The sequence below is a fragment of the Scomber scombrus genome, chromosome 19 (genome assembly GCF_963691925.1).
Source record: "Scomber scombrus chromosome 19, fScoSco1.1, whole genome shotgun sequence".
Classification (NCBI taxonomy): Eukaryota; Metazoa; Chordata; class Actinopteri; order Scombriformes; family Scombridae; genus Scomber; species Scomber scombrus.
In genome coordinates, this window is record NC_084988.1 from 10,869,532 (window position 1) to 10,889,723 (window position 20,192).

Below are 20,192 nucleotides of genomic sequence, written 5' to 3' on the forward strand. Positions count from 1 at the left end.
AAAATTGATGTACTAACCATTGTAAGTCAAGAGCTGATTTAATCACTCAAATCACTGATGATGTTTGAATAGCTGGATAATGAAAGGGAAGGAAAGCAGGAGGAATACACAGTTTCACTGTGACATATGTCTGGCCCTCACTATAGCTCACAAAGAAAATGGAGATACAGAGAGGAGCTCTAGTGAGGTTGTTGAATGGGCAGATGTGCTTAATGATCTCGTCTGTAAACAGACATTAGCACTATCTCGGACAATTAGGTGCAACTACCAAAGACAAGCATCATTACTCTGTTTGGGGCCCATCAGTCCAGTCAGACCTTACATAATAGGGAAAGTCAGGTAGTAGAAGACTCAGTCCCAAGCAAAGGATTAAACTATGCTTGATATCAGAACCTATGATAGCATGTGGGCTTGGAATAGAGTTTTCAGTCAGGGCATGGTTGGGGTTTTTGACAATAGTTGCATTTTTTAGCTGGACAGTCTTAGTCCCAAAGCAAGTTTTAAAACTGAGAAGAGTTACCTGCAACAACAGGGGGATAAAGGTCTCGATCTCCAGAATCTGAGCAGCTTCTTCCATCAGGATGTTGTCATACTAAGAAGGAGAATCGACAATTTAAAAAATACTTAAATAACAGAGTCAAGTTATTGTGTGGTAAATAAATAACTGATTGGAGCCTACCTTAAATCCAAGCTCCACCAGGTCATGACGTTTGAGTGCAGCATGTGTGCATGTCATAGCGATGATTTTAGCTTCCTTCACTAGCAGATACTTGGAGCGATCCAGTCCACTCCTCAGCAGCTCGAAGGCTCTAAACTCCTTCAAGGATAGACAAGAGAGAAGAGGGTCAGGAGTTGATAACTGTGCACAGTAATATAACAGACGTGATTTGGGAGACAAACAGCCGAAAGATATTCACAGAAACCATAAACTCCCATAAGCAATTAAAAACTACATGAATAAAGACCTTTGTGAAGAACTTGGCAACCAGGACATTGGTAGCTATTATATGTCAATGCATTTGTGAATGAAATTATGTTTCACTTTAATTTTTTCGAGGCAATACTGACAAAATGATGAATGATTACTGTTTAAGATAATCGATAAGATGATCAACAACAGTGAAGTAACAGTACCTCTATCACAAAAAGTCACTTCAGTATTCAATAACATAACCAATATTCTCTTGTCTCTACCCACATTTGAAAAATGAAAGTGTTTTGAAAACCCAGTAGATTAACTTTAAACCTAGCACTCATCATAGCTCCATTTGCCTCTTCTTTTGATTCCCTGCAGACACTTCATAACTCCAAACTAAAAGACAGTCACAGAAGAGTGTGGCGACATCTCTTGCCCTTAACGAAACATGTCATTAACATAATCCCTCTGCTTTCTACTCTCATTAAGAAACAATCTCCTCTTTCTCATGATGCAGTGATACAGAGGCCGGCAAGCCGCAGGGCTGTTATGCAGAGAGTATATTGGGTGTAGTTTGCTGTTCAATAACTGCAGCTTGAGGAGCACTTTAGCACAGATTTTATTACATGGCTTATACTGGAACGGAAAATTTAGTGCCCATGCTTAATCAAAATATGAGTTCAGAGTTCCAATATCATGGCACTGTGGAAACCACGCAGTAAGGGGAGGCACAAAACAGGGAATATGGGTAAACAGGCATGCTATTTTCAGGTTGCCTCTGTAGCTGTGTAGGGGCAGAGAAGGGAGAGAGGCAGAGAACGAAGACGGGAGAAGTAGACTCGGACAGCACTGGGGTATAAATATTTGATGTGTTACTATTTTAGCATTAATATTAAACCAATGAAAACATGCAATATTGATGAGATCTATTTTTAACCCCCGTGGCTCCACAGCGGTTGAAGGGTGAAATCAAGATGGTGAGGATTAACGGACACTGTGGGGAGAGACGAGAGGGATAAAAATCAAAAAAGAAGTAAACAGTGGTAAAGATGTTGTGAGACTGCAGAGAGGAAATAGGAGATGTCTGTCTAGGAGGCACTTTGTGTCCCTGTCTGTCTGTACTGCAATAAATTCCTAGGATATTCCTATGACAGCTTTATTCAAAACTGCTTTTACATTTGAAAAGGTAGACAGATAGCAAATTCAGCAGAATGTTGCCTTCTCTACCCTGCACCGCAGACAGCAATGCCTCTTAATGGGTGTACAGATTTCACTGCAGCATGGGTGAGGCTGAGGGAGGAGGGAGAGGTGCTGTGATGCAGTGATACAGAGGCCAGCCAGATAAATCAAGGTCACCACATGTGTTGGGATATTACCTCCAGCCAATAACTTCTTTATTGCTTTTCCGGGACCTTCTTGGTGTTCCCATAAATCTGAAATGTTATTGTTATCCCTATTGAAATACTCGATGGGCTGAGGAAGAATGATAACATCTGAGTGTCTGTAAGAGTGTGAAAGAGTTTGAAAAAGAGTGACTGAGATAAATAAAGTTAAAAAAAGATCAGTAGAAATTGTCATGTTGCTTATTTTCACTGCAAGCATATCTGAAATGTTGGATTTCACCAACACCAACTTAGCCGGTGTGTGTGTGTGTGTGTGTGTGTGTGTGTGTGTTGGAGATAGTGTGTGTAGCATGTGCATTTGTACATGTTAATTGTTGTTGTGTGCATTTTAGTGTAAAGAACATTGACTTGAACTGTAATGAACTATGTTCAATAAATAAAAGTGCTGTGTCTTACTGCACTCAAGTAACCTCTTTGCATCCCACTGGGTGTTGCTCAGCAGAGAAGGAACTAGCACACTTGTGTGTGTATGTGTGTGTGTGTGTGTGAGTGGCCTCCTTACCTCCAGCTGGGTGAATATTTTCTTGATGTGGCGGTAGCAGCCCTCTGCGATGTCCATGTCCTCCTCAAATGACCGGCCCTTGAACACAGGCTGGGGGGCGTTGGAGAAGTACTTGTGGAAGGGAAAGTGTGCAGCCACAGCCTCCACCTCCACTTTCTTGGCCTGTTTAGGTTTAACTTTGCTCATATACTGTTCCCAGCGAGATATCACCTGTAGTTGGGGGAGAGAAAAAGAGCATTGCATAAATTTGGATAAGCGATCAAAAGGTAGAGTAGGTTACAATGCATCACTGGTGGTCTTGAAGATATAATGACAATGGCTTTTAAATTCAGAGAATCACTTAAGAAATGTTTAAATGCATGCGTCAATTAAGCTAAGCTTTCTGGTATAGAGATGTGTAGTAAACTAGCCTCCAGTTGTTTGATGCCTGTCTGATGTCTACAAAAATGCCCCTTGAACACACACTGGGGGTTCTTCATTCCTCTACCCAGCCTAAATGGTGCATGCTGTAATTTCCTTATAATTTTCTGCAGAAAACTAAAAACACATTACACACAAATTAATACGTGAGAGCAGATAGCCTCACTCTCTTGCTGAGCACCTAATAAACCAGCTTCAGCCACACAGCAGGGTAGCCTACTTCTATAAATACCCCAGTAAAAAACAACTTTAAGGATAACATTAAAAATTCTGCTTGAGGACAGAGCTTAATTGCATGTTAAATATCTGTTTGAAAGGACTATTAAGATTCACCATCGGCACCTTAAGTATACCTATAAGCATTTTGATCATTGATCATTGACAGAGTAGTGTGCTTTTGGTCACAGTTTCACCACACAAACAACTTCCGGACATTTGAATCATCAAATATCTAAAAACTACACTGTTGGCCAGTTTCAAGAGCTATGCCAAACACAAGACCTCAGAGAGATGTGTAGAGAAATCAGTCTCTATGTAGCATCAAATTAATAATAAACCACAGTGGTGTGTTTGTGTGAGGGACAATTGTCAAAGTTCTGTCAAGGTGCAAAGACTATCAGCATGAGCATCTTGAAACAACCACTGACACTGGAGCTCAGAAACAGATGTGGTATATGTGGTAAGTGTTTGCTTCGACTCGCCAGATAACTTGCGGCATTAAGATGCAGTGTGAACTATGACTACCACGACTATGTCACTGGCATCCTCACACTGTTTCTGTGATACTATAATTCACTAACAGCTACTTAATTTCAAGGGAGGAAAAAAAAGAGGAAGGAAAATTAAGATGACTGCTATATCATGACCCTTCTTTATGTTACAAGTGTCTATAATGTCTTTATTATTTCACTTGTAATGAAGGGAATGCAGGTAAATAATTGTCTGCAGCAGCAGAATTATTACAGAAGCCCAAGAGGACAGTGATAATTAGGTGACAGGAATTAACAGCAAGGGTTGAGATTGTATTGAAGTATTTGCTGTCTAGGCAAAAAAGAGCAATGAGTCTGGGGAATGGAAGCTTCAATTATATCTGGATTTGATTGGCATGAATATGTCTGAGGAACAGGGCAAATGATACAGAAATCCATTCTAATCAATTCTGCAAAATATGTCCTCTATATCTTGAAATCTATGTTTCTGTAAATCAATACTAATATCCAAACACAAATTTCAAGGATGTAAGAGGCTTAATGTTAGGACAGAGAAAAGTGTTTTTGCTTAACATTTATTATATTAGGAATTTTATTTGAACATTAATCTACATCTACATTTAGCTTGATGTAATATCATGCACAACATATAGCAAAATTGTACATTTATTTTTATATATATATATATATATATATATATATATATATATATATATATATATATATATATATATATATATATTTTTTTTTTTTTTTTAAAACACTAGTTGACCATTACACTTTTTGTGACTCTCTGCAGATAATAGAAACACATGCACACCTTGTGATAGCCTTACCTGGTACAGGTAGAAGTGTCCTGCAGTCTCACAGGTGTAAGAAACATCACCGGGGACATCCAAGCTCTCCTGTAACCTTCCCACCTCTCTAAGGAGCTCCAGTCTTCTGGCTAGGACATAGTTTACTCTGCCGTATCTGGAGATAGAGAGCTCAGTATAGTTAGTTAACAATGTCAAAAGCTATCAACTTATATGCAACTTAACACAAACACGTGCATTAATGCAGATTATGGTCTCATTTGTTTGCAAAGGTGCAAACTATATTTATACAGTGACTTTCTGATGTTATTACTAAACATCTGGCACATCTGGTAATTTGTTCCAGTATCAACTTCACTGCCCCACAACTGATGATGACCCATGTTCATCGACCTACATGCTGGTGTGGAAGGCCAGACAGAGACCTCAGACAAACCATTACATAAAACAAACAGGTGAGATAAAGTCTCTTCTCATTGTCGATGCAGTCTCTGATCGGATCTGGATCACTTCCCAGAGCAGCATTAGGTTGTTTATTGCCTGAATTGATTAACAGAGCAAAGTTAATCTTGATCTAATGGTTGTTATCTGATTGTTGAGTTGATTGCGTGGAATTTTGGTTGTAATTGCTATTTTTGTGTTTTTGTCCTTGGTTGAGAATGAGCAAAATGCATGGTTATCTGAGGACATACAGTATCTTACAGGGTAAAATATTTTAAATATATCATCAATATGACCCACTGGAGCACAGAGGTTCCAAGAGGGCAATGGGTATCCTTGACAGCACACAAGGTCTGTTTAGGATTATATCATGCATCCTATTGTGCAGCTAAATAATTTTGCTTAAAAGCAATTAGCAGGTGGCAACAAGACAAGCAACACACACAGACAGGAAGTGGGAGGGGTCATAGGGTAATACTGGAGGTGAACTCTATTTTTAGATACTCTGCAAAGATCCTCAGTCAGCAGGTGACTCAAAGACAATCACACTGCTCTGCCCGTTTGGCCTGAATAAAATGAATAAAACAAAAATGGAGAGTGACCTTGCTTCCCAGGATGTCGGACCTGTAATACATTCAGCTACTCCCAGAGACAGAAAACCCAGATGAGATGCACGTTTGTGAACAGCAGACAGACAACATTTATCGACAGCATCAAGCATCATTTTTCTCCTCAAATCTAATAAATATAAAACTACCATAAAATGAGGGAGCCTTTGTCTGAACCTGCATGAGCATGCTGCATTTTATTTTCAACATGAACAGAGGCATCATGACACATTTTGACATACAGTTAATTATTTTTAAACTAAAACCTAGAGCAAAATATAAACTGTCTAAATAAATGTGGTCTCTCTCCTACTGCCACCAACACCCACTCCCAAAAAATCTCTTTTAAAATTTAATTTAAATTAAAGCAGCACAAAATACATCATGAAATGCAGAAAGGCAGTGTTAATTGATAGTGCTGTAGCTTTCCCTTTGTGATGCATTCGGAGGAGCACTGCCTTCCATTTTTTATCTCGTATACAGTGTTAATTAAAACTCTCCGGCTCTCTCCTCTTGCTGGTGTCAGTGGGGTGGAAGGAGTGTGGAGTCTGCATGTTGTTATGAGGCATCCAGGCAGGCGGGAACATATTAAATGTTGCTAGCTAAAACTCTTTTATGTCTATGATGCTGCATAATTTAAGAAAGTAACAGACTGCTTCTATCTGCAGATCCCCAGTTTGCATACACTGCTATTCATACTACAGTCATCCACTCATACCGGGCAGTAGATATGCACAGGGTATAGCAAATGAGCATCATGCATAACCCCTCCCTTCCTCCTCTGGAAGTGCTGCTAAAAGCTGCAATAGGGTGCAATTTGCTCAGTGCCACAGATGGATAAGGTGGTAATTAACTATGTAGGCTATAAGGAAACTTCAAATAGTAACAGCATGAATAGTAACAGCATGAAAACTAAGGATTCAATGACAAAGAGCTATTTATGTGTTCTAATGCTGGCCCTAAAGCTTTGCTAGTAAAAGGAAAAGAAGTTCTGATTCATCTAATAATGGCGTTAAATATAGCAGCAGTCATGAAGAACTGTAAATGTTTTGGGTATCTTAAGATTATCTCACTTTCTCAAGTCTGTCAAGTGCTTTAAGTGTGCTGCCCCCCACTTTCTCTTTTCCCATCTCAGTATGTCTCAGTAGTAAGGGCTGACTCACTATCCTTTAAGGCATCTCTCACACACACTCACACACTCACACACTCACACACTCACACACTCACACACTCACACACTCACACAAAGACGTGAGTGAGTTGGGAACTACTGGGGCTTCCCTAACAGGACTCTAGTGGTTCTTGTCTGAGGCTATTTGTTCTGTACCATGCCACCAGTGCTGGTTGAACAGCAACACGGATTTACATGTATTTTAGTGTGTAGAGGAATGTCCTTTAACTACTTATAAAACAAAATTTAGGTTCAATCAAATTGCAGTCAGGTAATGTCGTACACCAGAGATTTAAGAGATGCACCTTCCTAACCCCAGCTACATAAATATTCTCATTGTCTTACAACCTGAAATGATATGTATTCATTCTTTTGTATTTATTCATGTAATTTTATTTGTTCTTGATTTACCACAGATTCTGGGATATTTGAGAGGCCAATGTTGCCTAATGAAGATAAACCAGGTCCATGGCCTGGCATATGAGAGTATCAAGTAGCCCTGTCACTGTGTTGGCTCAGACTAATTACCTATGTATGTGGGCAGCTGGGTTGCTTTTATGTGTGTCTGCGTGTGTTTGTGTGTGTTGTCAGCATTGATCAAACTGTGAAGGCCGCCTCTGTAGTGCATATGTACGGTAAGTCTGTAACCATGTGATGAATGCACTTTCACACTTGGATGTGTGATATCAACTAGTCTCAATTTTCACATCTGCATTTCTGTTTGTTTAGGTTCATCTATGAGTGTGTGTGTCCTCTCTCCACCTGTTCCCTGCTGTCCTCACCTGCTGAAGTCCTTCTCAGTCTCCAGCTCCTCTTCTCCGTGACCCAGACGCAAGAGGTGGCGTTCATCGATGTCTAGTGCCATGATCTTTTCAAACAGCTGGTTCAGAGCCTGGTGTAGAATGAACAACAGTAACAAATGGACATGATCAGACATGGAAATCGACTCTTTTTATTTGTGTGTTTATTTTTATCAACCATCAACAGTACTTGTGCAAAAGAACCTGTTTTAACTTTCTTTCTCTTTTTTTGATCCCTATTGCTTTGGTCCTGAATTGGTGATGTTGATATGTAATATGCAATAAGTAGAACAGGTAACATGTTTAAGGAATAGGAATGGCAGGTGAAACTATTGCGCTAGAACAAAGGTTTTCATCTTTAAATCCAGCTCTGCTTTTTGTGGGTACGTTTCCAATGGTATAAAACAGCAGCAGATTACTTTATGATTAAATACTGAGAGGGAAGACTGGGTACAAGGGAGCTTAGATTTAATTTTTTCCCTCCATGGTTTGAGTAGAGCTATTGCCTGATTAATGGGGAGTTCAGAGCACAGGCTATAAATTCTCTAGACAGCTTCACTGGTTTTTGAACAGGGTGTTGGGGAAAATTCAGAGATCAGTCATGTGTTGAGCTGGTTTGTGTGTAGATAGTGTGTGTGTGTGGTGTGTTAACCTGATTTGAATGTGTCACTATGAGGGTCCTCTGCTCAGGAAAGTTGTGATAGAGGTTTGAGATGATCTGAACAGCAACATCTGTCTTTCCAGTACCTGGTGGTCCTACAACCTGAAGACACAATAGCAAGTAAAGACAGGGTTGGAAAGAAGGGAATCTTTTTTTTTTTTTTTTAATGGGCAAACGTGATAAAGTAAGACAACTAAAACAGAACAGAAGATAAGCACAATTAAAAGTTAGGTTACAGTGCAAAGGCATTTGCCTTGGAGAAAACCCAGTGGTTTTGACAACTAGGTCATGGGCATGTCAGAACGGACTAGGCTGGTGCCTCGTAGCTAGCCATACTCAGACAGACCTAATGGAACAGGGCTGTGGTGTTGCCTGGCATGCCAAGTCAGTCCCATTGACTGCACACATGGGCAAGGACACAGAAAGCTCCAGAAAAAGGATGCATAAGCATCCTTCAAGGCTCCTTTTTGTTGTTGTTATCTGAATGTTACTAGCACGTCAACACTCTATACATGTTACCATGATAATAAGCCTTGAATTTACTTAACACATATAATTTACCTAATTAATATTTATGAGACAGGTCAGTCCTAGTATGGGTATCTCAGGTGAGTAATTTTCCAAAAATAGTAAGCACAATTATATATTCCTGCATAAATCAGTACATAACCAACTCCTTGGTTACCCTACATGAAAGCAAAGCCAGGCAGACTGGGAGCAGGATGTGTTTATTACTGCTGCTAACGACAGTGACATATGCCAAAAAGGAAGGTTAGAGGGGGTCAGGAGAGAGGAGCACAGCAAGGCATGCATGCAGAGTTGTTTTATGACTCTGCTGATCGCCCACTTGCCATATTTATCTCGGCTAGCTGCACAATAAATAACTCAGAAGCCTCTGCCAGCTTCCAATCACCACATTGGAATTGCACTTTTGTCAAAATAGTATGTGTTACACCACTCTTGATATAACAATGACTGGCTGGAATGACATGACTGTGGATGTGTGTAAGAACTGGATGTATCCATTGCTGTCATTTTATGTGTGGCTGACTACTGCATTGGAAATGCCAAAACTACAGAGGGGATTCAGGAATTTGTCATCGCTCTACATGACTGATGGAGATGAGGACACCAAACAACAGCATATCTACTGTTGAGGAAATTCCCTTGGTATACATCACTAAGATTAATGGTTGTAAATCTTAGTCTGTGTAACAGCAAGCTGAGATGATACACACCTGAAGTATCAGCAGTCACTGGACTGACAAGAGGCTTTGCCCAGACAACATCACACACAAGGATATACAATGATGACTTCAGAGGACTGGGTTTAAAATTTAGCTTGTTCTTCTTATTATGCCACTATGCATTATGACGTTTTCTTTTTCTGTTATTTATACTATAAATTAAGAAGAGAAAGACAAAATTAAACATTAGGTTATGTGAGGTGTTGTGCTTTCTATGTCATTTTTCGTATCAACACTGCAATCATCTTAATATTTTAAGAACAAATAGACAGATTCACTGTGACTAATTAAATAAATATTCCATTAAAGCCAGATATCCATGATTACTATTTGATGATTGTGCAATCTTTTGTCAAATAGATCATCTTTATTTTGCAGATTTTCTTTGGGTGGCTTCAATTCAATCTTGAAACTTGTGTGAGCAACTTGAAAACACACGATGAAATGATGAAGTCCTTACCATGGTGAGCCCTGGCTGCATCCCGGCTCGAATGGCTTCAATCTGAGTGGGAGTGAATTGAATTGTATTCCTGTAACAAATACAACATTTACATTACTGATATTAATAAATCAAGTAATTAGTCAGAGACAGTGAGTAGCCTTGATAGCATGAACACATTTGTGTTCAAATGTTTTCATTAATTAAAAAAACAACAACACACACACAAAAAGGTGCTTAATGCTGCAAGTTTTGTTGTGATGTTATTTGAGACCATCTTTAAAAGATCTTTAGGGCTGTCAGCAGCTTCCCCATGGACATGTTGTTACTATCAAGATTTAAATATCAAAGTGCAAACTGGAAATGCTAAAACACCATTAGATGAATCTTAGATTTTTTTTATGAAGGGCAATTATTTTGTGGTGTTATAATTAGCACAAGAATATTAAGGCCTTTTCTGTTCACTTTTAATTGCATAAAAACTCTAAAGTCTATAAATGGAGGCATAACAACAACCAAAATAGCACAACAACATTACAAGTCAGAGGAGATACCATGGCGACAATCACAGACAAACAAACGAAAACAGTCTAGGGGTAGTTGAAAACAGAACACAGAGATGCATTGGGGTATCTGTAATGAGCTTTTTGGCTTTATTTCTGTGCTGATTTATACTGAAAAGGTGTTTTGGATGAAGGTAAAGAACTTAAGTCATGGTACAAAATAATACATAGGCCATGAACCAAAGGATGGGTGAAACACAGTGGGAATATTATTGAAGGTGTAACTATTACAGCCCGACCCATATATGTCAGCTGATATTATCGGCTGATACTGGCCTATCCCAGACATATCGGTATAGAGTATATGTAGTCCCACATGTGCTGATTTAATTTTTTCATTTGAGGGATCATTGCAAAATCTGTGCGTTTATGTATATGTTCTGTATATATAAGATTATCAGCCAATATATTGATATTAGAATTACTATTACTCCCTACTATCGGTATCAGCATCAGCCACAAAAACCCAGCACTGGTTGGGCCCTAGTAACTATCTTTACAGAGTTCAGCATGCTGCCATCTGAGAGAAGTCCAGGTTTAACTAAACACCACACAGCTTTTTGGCCCCTGATCTTGTTAAATTGTGAGCTGGGAGGCATAATCTCTCACCGTTTGGGCTGGTTGTAGGGATATGGCCCACGGTTGGGGGTGACATATGGCTCAACGATCAAGGCTGTGTTCTCCACTTTGTCCTCCACTTCTTCATCAGCCTTTCTCTTCTTTCCCTTGTCCGTTTTGTTTGAGATGGGAAACGTGATTCTAGTAAAGGAAAAGACCAAAGGAAGGATTAGATAATATTTAAAAATAAAATATAAAATTGTGACACCATTGCAGCCAGCATGCAAATAACAAAACCGATGGAATAATGTCTAAACATTTATCTAAAATATTACTCAAGGTAAATCAACCTCCCTCTTCATTATTTCTTAATTGGACCTTTGACATTCACCTGAAAGGTGGGACTTGCAGTTCATGATTCTCCTCAGTGACCTTTATGGTGGAACTGGGGAAACAGGAATGTAAATGGTCCAGGGACAGAAAGGTGTCATTGAAGTCCAACGTGGGGATCTGATTAGGCATTTTGGAATAGTGGGCACTGCCTTGGTCTCCATAGCCTAGGATGATGTCGTGAAGCCAGTCTGGGACAACACACTCTGTGTTCATCAGGTTTCTGATGGTCTCTAGCACTGCCTGAAACAGAAACACAGACAAAAATGTGACGGATATAAAACCAAAAGTTCGCAAAAAAAAGAAAAGAAAGAAATTCAAAAAAGTAGCAGATCGTAGAAGTAGCAACGTCATACAACAGCACTGCAGAAGCTGTCATGACTTTAGACCTTAGATTTACCTTTCCTTAACCTTGGTGAAAAGCATAGTTCTGCTGAGGACATTTTTATGTTATACTCACAATATAATACAAACTGGGTATGCTTTATTACTGAAAGCATCCCAACGGTATACCATACAACACTGGTATGCTGCCTCAAGGGGATTCTTAAAGGTGAGAAAGAGGTATCACATAAAGATCCAGTGAGAAGAGTCTCTCACTGGGATCACTGTGAGGGCCTTGGGTTGGTGGTAATCTCAGAGTTGCCCTGGCCCCAACCTTACAGCTACAATACCCAAGAGAACATAATACATGCGATAGATCACTGAGGGGGTGGTGCTGATAGGACCAGAGCTCAAGGTCCCCAGATAAAGCACTTAAACACTATGTATAGTGAGGGCGGATCGCTGTGCTTCCGCACAATCCGAACCTTGAAATTATTCTCCTTCGGTTTGCGTCTCATGATGATGTTGAATGTCTCATATGGGTCTTCGGTGCCACTCTGAATACTGCTGGTCATGTCCTGCTGATACTGGTTCGGGTCCAGCCACACACGGAATGTTCTCGCGTCTCCTCGCAGCTTAGGCTTTGGCTCAGGTCCTAGACCAGAGTGGAGAAAGTGATAATATCCTTTAGTGATAAATAAAAATGGTGTTTTACTGTCAAAAGGAAATACCAAGCACACATCCGTATAACAGTAATATAATGGCAGGGCCAATTTGTAGAAGGTCAGGGGTCGATATTAAAACGGAACCTAAATCAGCTCATTCTCAGTGGTAAAACATTAGCACTTCATTAAAAACTAAAACCCTTTCAAAAGAGTTCACCCTGATTTGTCTTGCTATAGTGCTATTCCACCTCAGGAAAAGGAATAACAAGTAGATGCATGACTGACTGACAGAGGACTTTAAGCTTACTCCCAAAGGGAGGCTGTGTGGTGTAGCAAGTGCAGCTTTCGCAGATGGATATCTGAATAGATTCTTGTATGGCGCTGTGGGGCACAGAGCAAGAAGAGAGTGAAACTCAATCCTACTGACCTCTGATATGTGTGTGACCATGCATGTGTGTGTATGCACGTTTGTATAGCTATTTGGGGATCATCAAATCCCCCTTACTAAAACGAGAGTGGTGATAGATTAGGAGTGGAAGCTACACCCTCAACACCATGGGATAACAATTTGGACAGCTGGGCCAAGGTGTGTGAGAAGTTAAAACCAGTACAGTGGAAACTGCGTATAGTGATCATAGTCACAGTGATCAACTGCTTACATGGATTAAAAAGCTGGGGACAGAATCATTCCTATAAAATGCTGTTTAAATAATTTGCTTATAGTAATCAAGCAGTCCACTTACAGTGTTCATTCTGGGTATTTTTATACATGTGGGTTTTTTTCTAAACTACGTTAAATCTGTTTATTTTATTTAACTCCCATGATACACATATGGTATGTACTTAGTGGCTGAAGCACCATTATTCCCTCGTGGTAAGCCGTCTGCTTCCTGAGGCTGGTTACCTGAGGCTGCTGCTGCATGCACATTGAAGTCATGACGAGAAAAAGAAAGTAATTTTCTCTCGATCAAAAACATTGTCTTCCAAAAATGATGAGTTGCAGCAATGAAAAAACATTTTGAAACAACTGTACAGTGTTTTGAAGCAGAAAATAAAATTCAGTGTATAGCAAATATTATGTGTTATGTAATAAATAAAAACATGTCAATTAGATGGTAATTCGCATGAGAAATAGAGTAGTGATCAATTTGACCTGGACCTGACCTTGACCTGCATTAGCCATTGTATTAAACTGGCAAGGTGATGCATTGCACTTTTTCATTCAACTAACATAGAATGTGTCCAGTAACCTCAAAATAACCTCAAAAAGTAACCCAAAAATGCACCTCTCAGGTTTTGTCACCCAGAACTGTCACCAAGTACTCAGTGATTTATGTGACATCACCCCACCACCCAGTTAACCAGAGTACCACTTATCCCCGTTGGGGATCTGAAAGTTTAACCAAGCTCACACTGGCAGGGCATGTTCCCTGGCAGGATGTCTCTTTAGAAAGCCCTGCCCTCTGCATATTTAAACCAAACAGATGAGAGAGGATAGGGTAAAGGCTGCTTCCTTGCACGGACACATGTTCCGGGAAAATGCAAAACACAGCAGGGCTGCAACTATTTGAACTAACCAACTACTCAGAGGGACTTCTTTAGGCTGTGGTGAAGAACCTGACACCGTAAATGGAGATTTTTTTTTTTTTTTTTACTTTTCAGGAAAGACCAGATTATTTAATTTTGCCTGATAGGATTTCTTCTGTGTGGACACACACACAAATACTCTGATGACAGTACATTTTATAGCTTTAATTGGAAACATATTAACTCACAGATAAAATTTGAAGGTGTGCTCAAATAATTTCCCTAATGCCAGAAAACATTGTTGCTGGCAATGCATTGTTTTAGATATAGAGGTGAGCGTTGCTTATGACACAATGAGTGTGTTCTGCAGGTCAAGCACAATCAGGGTTCTCTTACAGAGGCACATACATCCAGATATAAATCCAATAAATAAAGCAGAGGGTAGGGCCCATAGCTCTCAGGTGTTGTTGTCGACCTCAGGTTAATGGAATGTTAATGTGAACAGGTCAGGTCTCACTGTGACTGTCACTACGACAACACCAGAGTGACCTTCTGCGAAGGATCAGTTGGTGGGGTTGATTGGGTATAAGAGGTCTGATGGGAGGAAGAATCTAATGTGTCACTGGTGTATGTGTGTCTGCAGGCAGGAGCACATATGAGCATACCTTCCTCAATGACGCGTCCCTTGTCATCCAGCATACCCTGCACCTCGCAGCCTCTCACGTACACCAGGCCAGTCTGCTCCACAAAGGGTTGGCGCCGGTCGAAGCGTGTGCCGTAGGGCAGGTTGGGCCGCACCGTGATCAGAAAGCAAACATCGTGCTTCCGCAGCCCTGGGGGAAAGAGGATGGAGAGGGGTTAGAGAGAGAGAGAGAGACAAAAAATAAAGACAGGGTTTTAGAAACAGAGGGAGGAAGAAAGATAGACAGAGAAAGAGCCAGAAAGAGAAAAGGGCAAAGATAGAAAGAAAGGCAAAGTGGGATTTTCGGTGAGACAGAGTAGTAGTGTGGGGGAGTATGGAGGGATGAGAGAAACTGCCCTGTCAGCATGTGCCTGATGTTTAAAACATGAAGCTCTAATTATACGACAGGGAATGGGCTAGTGGATGGAAGGAAGTAATACTTCATTCCTCCACTGAATTATAAGAAAGAAAGTAAAACCATAAAAAATGAGAAAAATGTATGTATGAAAAAATTGAGTATTAAATGAAGACATTAATTTGAAATACATTAGCCTTGCTTTTTAAAATCCAGTGAGGGCCCCATCATTATGTCTTACTGAAACACTCCATTTATTTTTTATATTAATTAGTGCTATACACCATTGGCATACATTGATATGTGTGATATCTCCTATATGTTTCTCTGGAGGCTATTACAGTTGGCCACTGGAGGCTTAATTGTGCTTTCTATGTTTCCAGTGAATCAATGTCTTTCAAGTCTGACTAGCTCCTGTTAGCATGATCCACAGTGCCTCTATCAACCACAGACAGAGAGAAAACGATCAGGAAATAAAACAAAGAGGCTCAGAGGTAGAGACTACACAGAAATAGAATGTCCTCACACAGACATGAGGTAGGCAAGGGTCATGAGTCAAGGCCCAATGGGATGGAATAGAGTGGTAAGGGAAGACTTTATGGAGGTTATAAACTGCTTACTAGGCTACGTATTACAAAGTGTCCACACAGGTGGTGTAATGAAAGCATCATGTCAATAGCACAGCAGCAGCTCCAGACCTTCATCAGTGTCTACACAGGAAGGGTTCAGGCACAATACTGACTGTAGTGTTCACAGCCCAATACACAATCTGTAGTTACATGCATAAATTTGGGTGGGGTGTGTGCTTAAAGTTGCGACAATGCATGTAAAGCACAAGTGAAACACAAGCCATGAGCAGCCTCAGTAGACAGATAAATAAAAGTGTATCTGTTCAGTCTGACATGCATGACATAGAAAACAAGATTGTTTGATTTGTAGACAAGCATTTAAAAGACATAAGAAAAACAAGACATAGGAAAGGTATAGGTATCACAAGGGAAAATAGACAGGGAGGTTATAGAGTGTATGAGGATGTTTTGTGATCAGCTCATTTTTCCTGCCATTATCTCCAATATGTTCCACAACACAAGTCTATACACTACAGCTGTTTTATCTGTTTTGCTATCTTGTCTGCACAAAAAGAAAAAAAGAGTGTAAAAGAAGATGGGGTGGCAAGACTGACATGAGGGAGATGAAATAGTAGACAAATATGAAAAGATTTACTGATAATGGTTAGATACACATATGCTATTACCTTCCCACTCATGCTTGATATGATCTTGTACGTTGAGGTTTATGGTGACATCAGCTCGGACACGAGCAGGCCAGCTCTCTCCGATGTTGGGCTTGGCGACCTCTACTATGGAAAAAGAAGTGATGGTCTGAGCCATTCTGGCCCAACCCCCAAACACCACTCCACCATATTCTGATTGCCTGCGTGGAGGGACAGGCACAACAAGAAGTTAGAGAAGTGCTGTGGGCTGCTGTCAAGATTAAAATCAGTTGGATTTAGGGCAGCACATGGCACCACTGCTTACTTATTTACTTTTACAAGAACAACAAGCAAGTTGCTACATCACTTGACATAATGGGAGCACTTATTATGTTAAGCAATGGGATTCGAAATGCAGTGTACCAAATGCCACAGTCTTTTAATAAAATATTATCAACACACTACGCCACCATGTGAGAGGTAGACAGAGGATAAGGACCCAAAAAAACATCAGTTTTAAAAACAAAGTTACCAGTTTGTTTTTGTATCAAGAAAACAGTCATGGTCAAGGTGCTTTGACAGAACTGAAAACATCTCACCATGGTTTCATACGCCACACCACATCTTCTATGTCCTGTCTAATCTCATAGGTGGACTCTAGACGAAAGAGGTTAAAGTTTCTCAACAGGTAATCATGGAGGGTGAGGAACTGGAGATTCAGCTTAGGTAGTGCAAGACAACCTGAAAATAAACAGACATAGAGAGAAGACCTTGTCAGATATGGAATACCTTTATGGGTTCATCAAGCCATTGAATTGGTGACTTTTCGTCACTCAGACATCTTTTTTTTTTTTTTTTAATTCTTAATGTTCCTTGCTTTATTCAAACATGACTACAAATAGTTTCTTAAAGGTGGTTCCATTTTTGGAGCCAAGTCTTGGTTGGCAAAGTACCCAGATTCACTCTGATGCCAATGAATCTCTCATCATACCCATAACCTTTTTTTTCTTTTTTAATTGGAAAAGAGCGATAGAAAATATATAAGCAGCAGGTTTGTTATTTTTAGCCATCCATCACTTAAATGAATGACATTATCTGTGTTAAATAAGTACAGCTGTAGCTAAATAATGTGATTATTTTGGCTGTGCTCTGTTCAATGTCCTCTCTACAGCCAGTGTCTGCATTCAGCCAAAGATTGTTTGTGAGTGAACAAACTGTGTGCTTTTGTACATTCACCTAATGTCAATTTAAGAATCTTCCAGTTAACGTTTCATTTTATACCAGCATTTCAATCAGATCAGCTTAATAGCTCTGAATCAGGACCTTTTGAAGTATAGTTAGCTACATGTGTTAATTAAAAGTATGTGACACATTCAATTAACATTGCATATATTATGCTGCTTATGTAATTTTCAGGTTGTAAGCATAGGTTGTGAATAGGGACGTCCGATATTATCGGCCCTCCGATATTATCGGCCGATATTTACTTAAAAATGTAATATCGGGAAGTATCAGTATCGGGTTTTTATAACCGATGTTTTTTCTGTAGGCTTCAGCATTTCCGAGCCTGCATGAACGCAGCATGGGACGTTTACCGGCGCGCACTTGATGATGTATAACAACAACAACACGCTAGACTCGTGGGTTGCTAACCGTGGTTAACAAGTTCATAGCGTCCACCGCCATGTACACAAACCAGAAACGAGGCTTACCTCCTCGTTGTCATTTTCTCTGTTATGTTTTTGGCGAGTCGCCTACGTGACGTTACTGCCAGTCCTATCTGGGTCCTACTCTGCTGTGGAGACACAACAGCTGAGAGGACTGAGTGAGAGGACGTTCCTATAAAAGGTCCCGCCTCCAGAAATGGGGCTTACGTCTGTGGTTTGGAACTATTTCCAAGTGTGTCCTACATATAGTAAATTTGCAATTTGCAATTACTGCAAAGCAGCATAATAAATATGGCAGTGCCATATTGGCACTTTTTTCCATAACTTAAGTTAAGTTATTTTGCACAAACAGTGTTTACATTTGGAAAGCCATGTTGCATCCAGTGGGGCATCGCAATAAAATTAGGCATAATGTGTTAATTCCACAATAGGAGATATGTTACGTTGTTACCTAACAGTTTTGGTGTAAAAAAGCCTGCATATATCAGTATCGGGTGATATCGGTATCGGAAATTAAGAGTTGGACAATATCGGAATATCGGATATCGGCAGAAAAGTCAATATCGAGCATCCTTAGTTGTGAACATTAATTAGGCTCCCACTAAAAACTGTACTGCGATTAGGTGAGGTGATTAGACATCTTTGAGTTGAGTTGTAAAACAGTTTGCTGGATATCCATTTATTCATCAGTAGGCATGAGTGTAGTTGGCATGAATGAAAATTGAAAAAACTAAGATGGAGTGCTTATCTAATTATTACTGTGATTCTATAAGATCCGCTCTACACACATTTCCTCTTGTACTGATGCAGATTTTACATTAATCTGATGGTCTGAAGTGTTATGGAAATGTTACTGATTGCCTTTTTGACTTTTAAGTAAAAGTTACACATGCATTTACTCATACACCAACATGTTAAACTGCCATCAGATACAGAACAAGATGCTTATCTGAAAGAGACTAGAGTGAAAAAAATAAATCTGTGAGCAATTACACTTACAGTAGTCAATTAAAGTTCATTAATCGTTCTTGTATACAGTTACACAAACTGAATGGCCAAGATTATATGATGCATATAAACTAAGTGTGTTAATTCTTGATTCAATACAGACTACTTTGTGTACATGAGTAATATGCTTAAGGGATGTTGCTTGAATGGTCAGTAGTATCTGAGCTGTTGAAGGTGTCCTTGCCAACTAAAGAGTATCTCCCAAGAGAGAGATGCCAATTCAGTGCCAGTTGAGTGCCCTTTACAGGGAGGGATAATACAAAATGTGGGTGTATACTTATTGAGTCCAAGGTGGTGACCGGTAACTGAAATAGGCATGTGTACTCTGACAACTCTCACACAGACAAGTACACACGTAAACAACACATTTACAATTCTGACATGTATTTACACAAATACACACCTTCGCCTGAGTAGTACTCCGTCGGGACAATGTTCTCATCCCAGATTATCTTCTCTGTTGGATAAAGGGGCATCTGATTAAGTTGCTCAATCTGAGAGATCCTGCGCTCGTGACGGGACACCTGTGTGTGTCAAACAGTGAGAGAGAGAGAGAGAGAGAGAGAGAGAGAGAGAGAGAGAGAGAGAGAGAGAGAGAGAGAGAGAGAGAGAGAGAGAGAGTGAGAGAGAGGACAAAGAGACAAACAGAGAAATTGGGTTAATGAACAAATGTCCCTCTGCTCTTGGCTCTTGGCTCAGTCTAGGATTTTGACTCTCTGGTCTGTTTTCTAGTAAGGGAAAAGATAAAGAAAGAAAAATTCCACAAAATCAGGTCACTCAACCAATCTGTTACATAAGACCCACCTTAAAAGTCTGGTTTAACTAAAGCCTTTTATCACTTGTCACACTCAATGTAGATATTCTGCCAGACCTCCATTAGCCGATGTGTGTTAAAATGTATGTGCTTCAGAAAAGGCTACTTTTAAGCCTCATATTTGCACATGACATTTGTATACTTGTTTTTATGTCTAGAGGGATGTGCAAGTTTATAACCTTAATGTTTAAACATAAAAAATGTTTTAACACGTAGAGCACTAGTCAAAAGTTTTGACACGCTTTTCCATTCACTTTAGAAAGTGTATCAACATTTTTACAGGTATTATAAAG

The 20,192-nt window shown here is 39.8% G+C and overlaps 2 protein-coding genes across 4 annotated transcripts in view; one reads left to right on the plus strand and one right to left on the minus strand.

Moving 5' to 3' along the window:
* Positions 1-7,743, plus strand: part of stxbp6 (syntaxin binding protein 6 (amisyn)) — a 191,817-nt gene extending 184,074 nt beyond the window's left edge. For both annotated transcript variants that reach the window (XR_009927466.1, XR_009927467.1), the window contains exon 7: positions 7,716-7,743. The gene's annotated coding sequence lies outside the window, so the exon portion shown is untranslated. The remainder of the gene's footprint in view (positions 1-7,715) is intronic.
* The window catches only part of aqr (aquarius intron-binding spliceosomal factor), a 73,800-nt gene that overhangs the window by 14,872 nt on the left and 38,736 nt on the right, over positions 1-20,192 (minus strand). For both annotated transcript variants that reach the window (XM_062441029.1, XM_062441028.1), the window contains 14 exons: positions 19,489-19,609; positions 17,010-17,151; positions 16,453-16,631; positions 14,826-14,993; positions 12,454-12,623; positions 11,646-11,887; positions 11,306-11,455; positions 10,155-10,224; positions 8,439-8,549; positions 7,769-7,878; positions 4,788-4,923; positions 2,822-3,031; positions 680-817; positions 521-592 (listed from right to left, as the gene is read on the minus strand). In XM_062441029.1, coding sequence (XP_062297013.1) covers positions 521-592; positions 680-817; positions 2,822-3,031; positions 4,788-4,923; positions 7,769-7,878; positions 8,439-8,549; positions 10,155-10,224; positions 11,306-11,455; positions 11,646-11,887; positions 12,454-12,623; positions 14,826-14,993; positions 16,453-16,631; positions 17,010-17,151; positions 19,489-19,609 — 2,019 coding nt within the window. The remainder of the gene's footprint in view (positions 1-520; positions 593-679; positions 818-2,821; positions 3,032-4,787; positions 4,924-7,768; positions 7,879-8,438; positions 8,550-10,154; positions 10,225-11,305; positions 11,456-11,645; positions 11,888-12,453; positions 12,624-14,825; positions 14,994-16,452; positions 16,632-17,009; positions 17,152-19,488; positions 19,610-20,192) is intronic.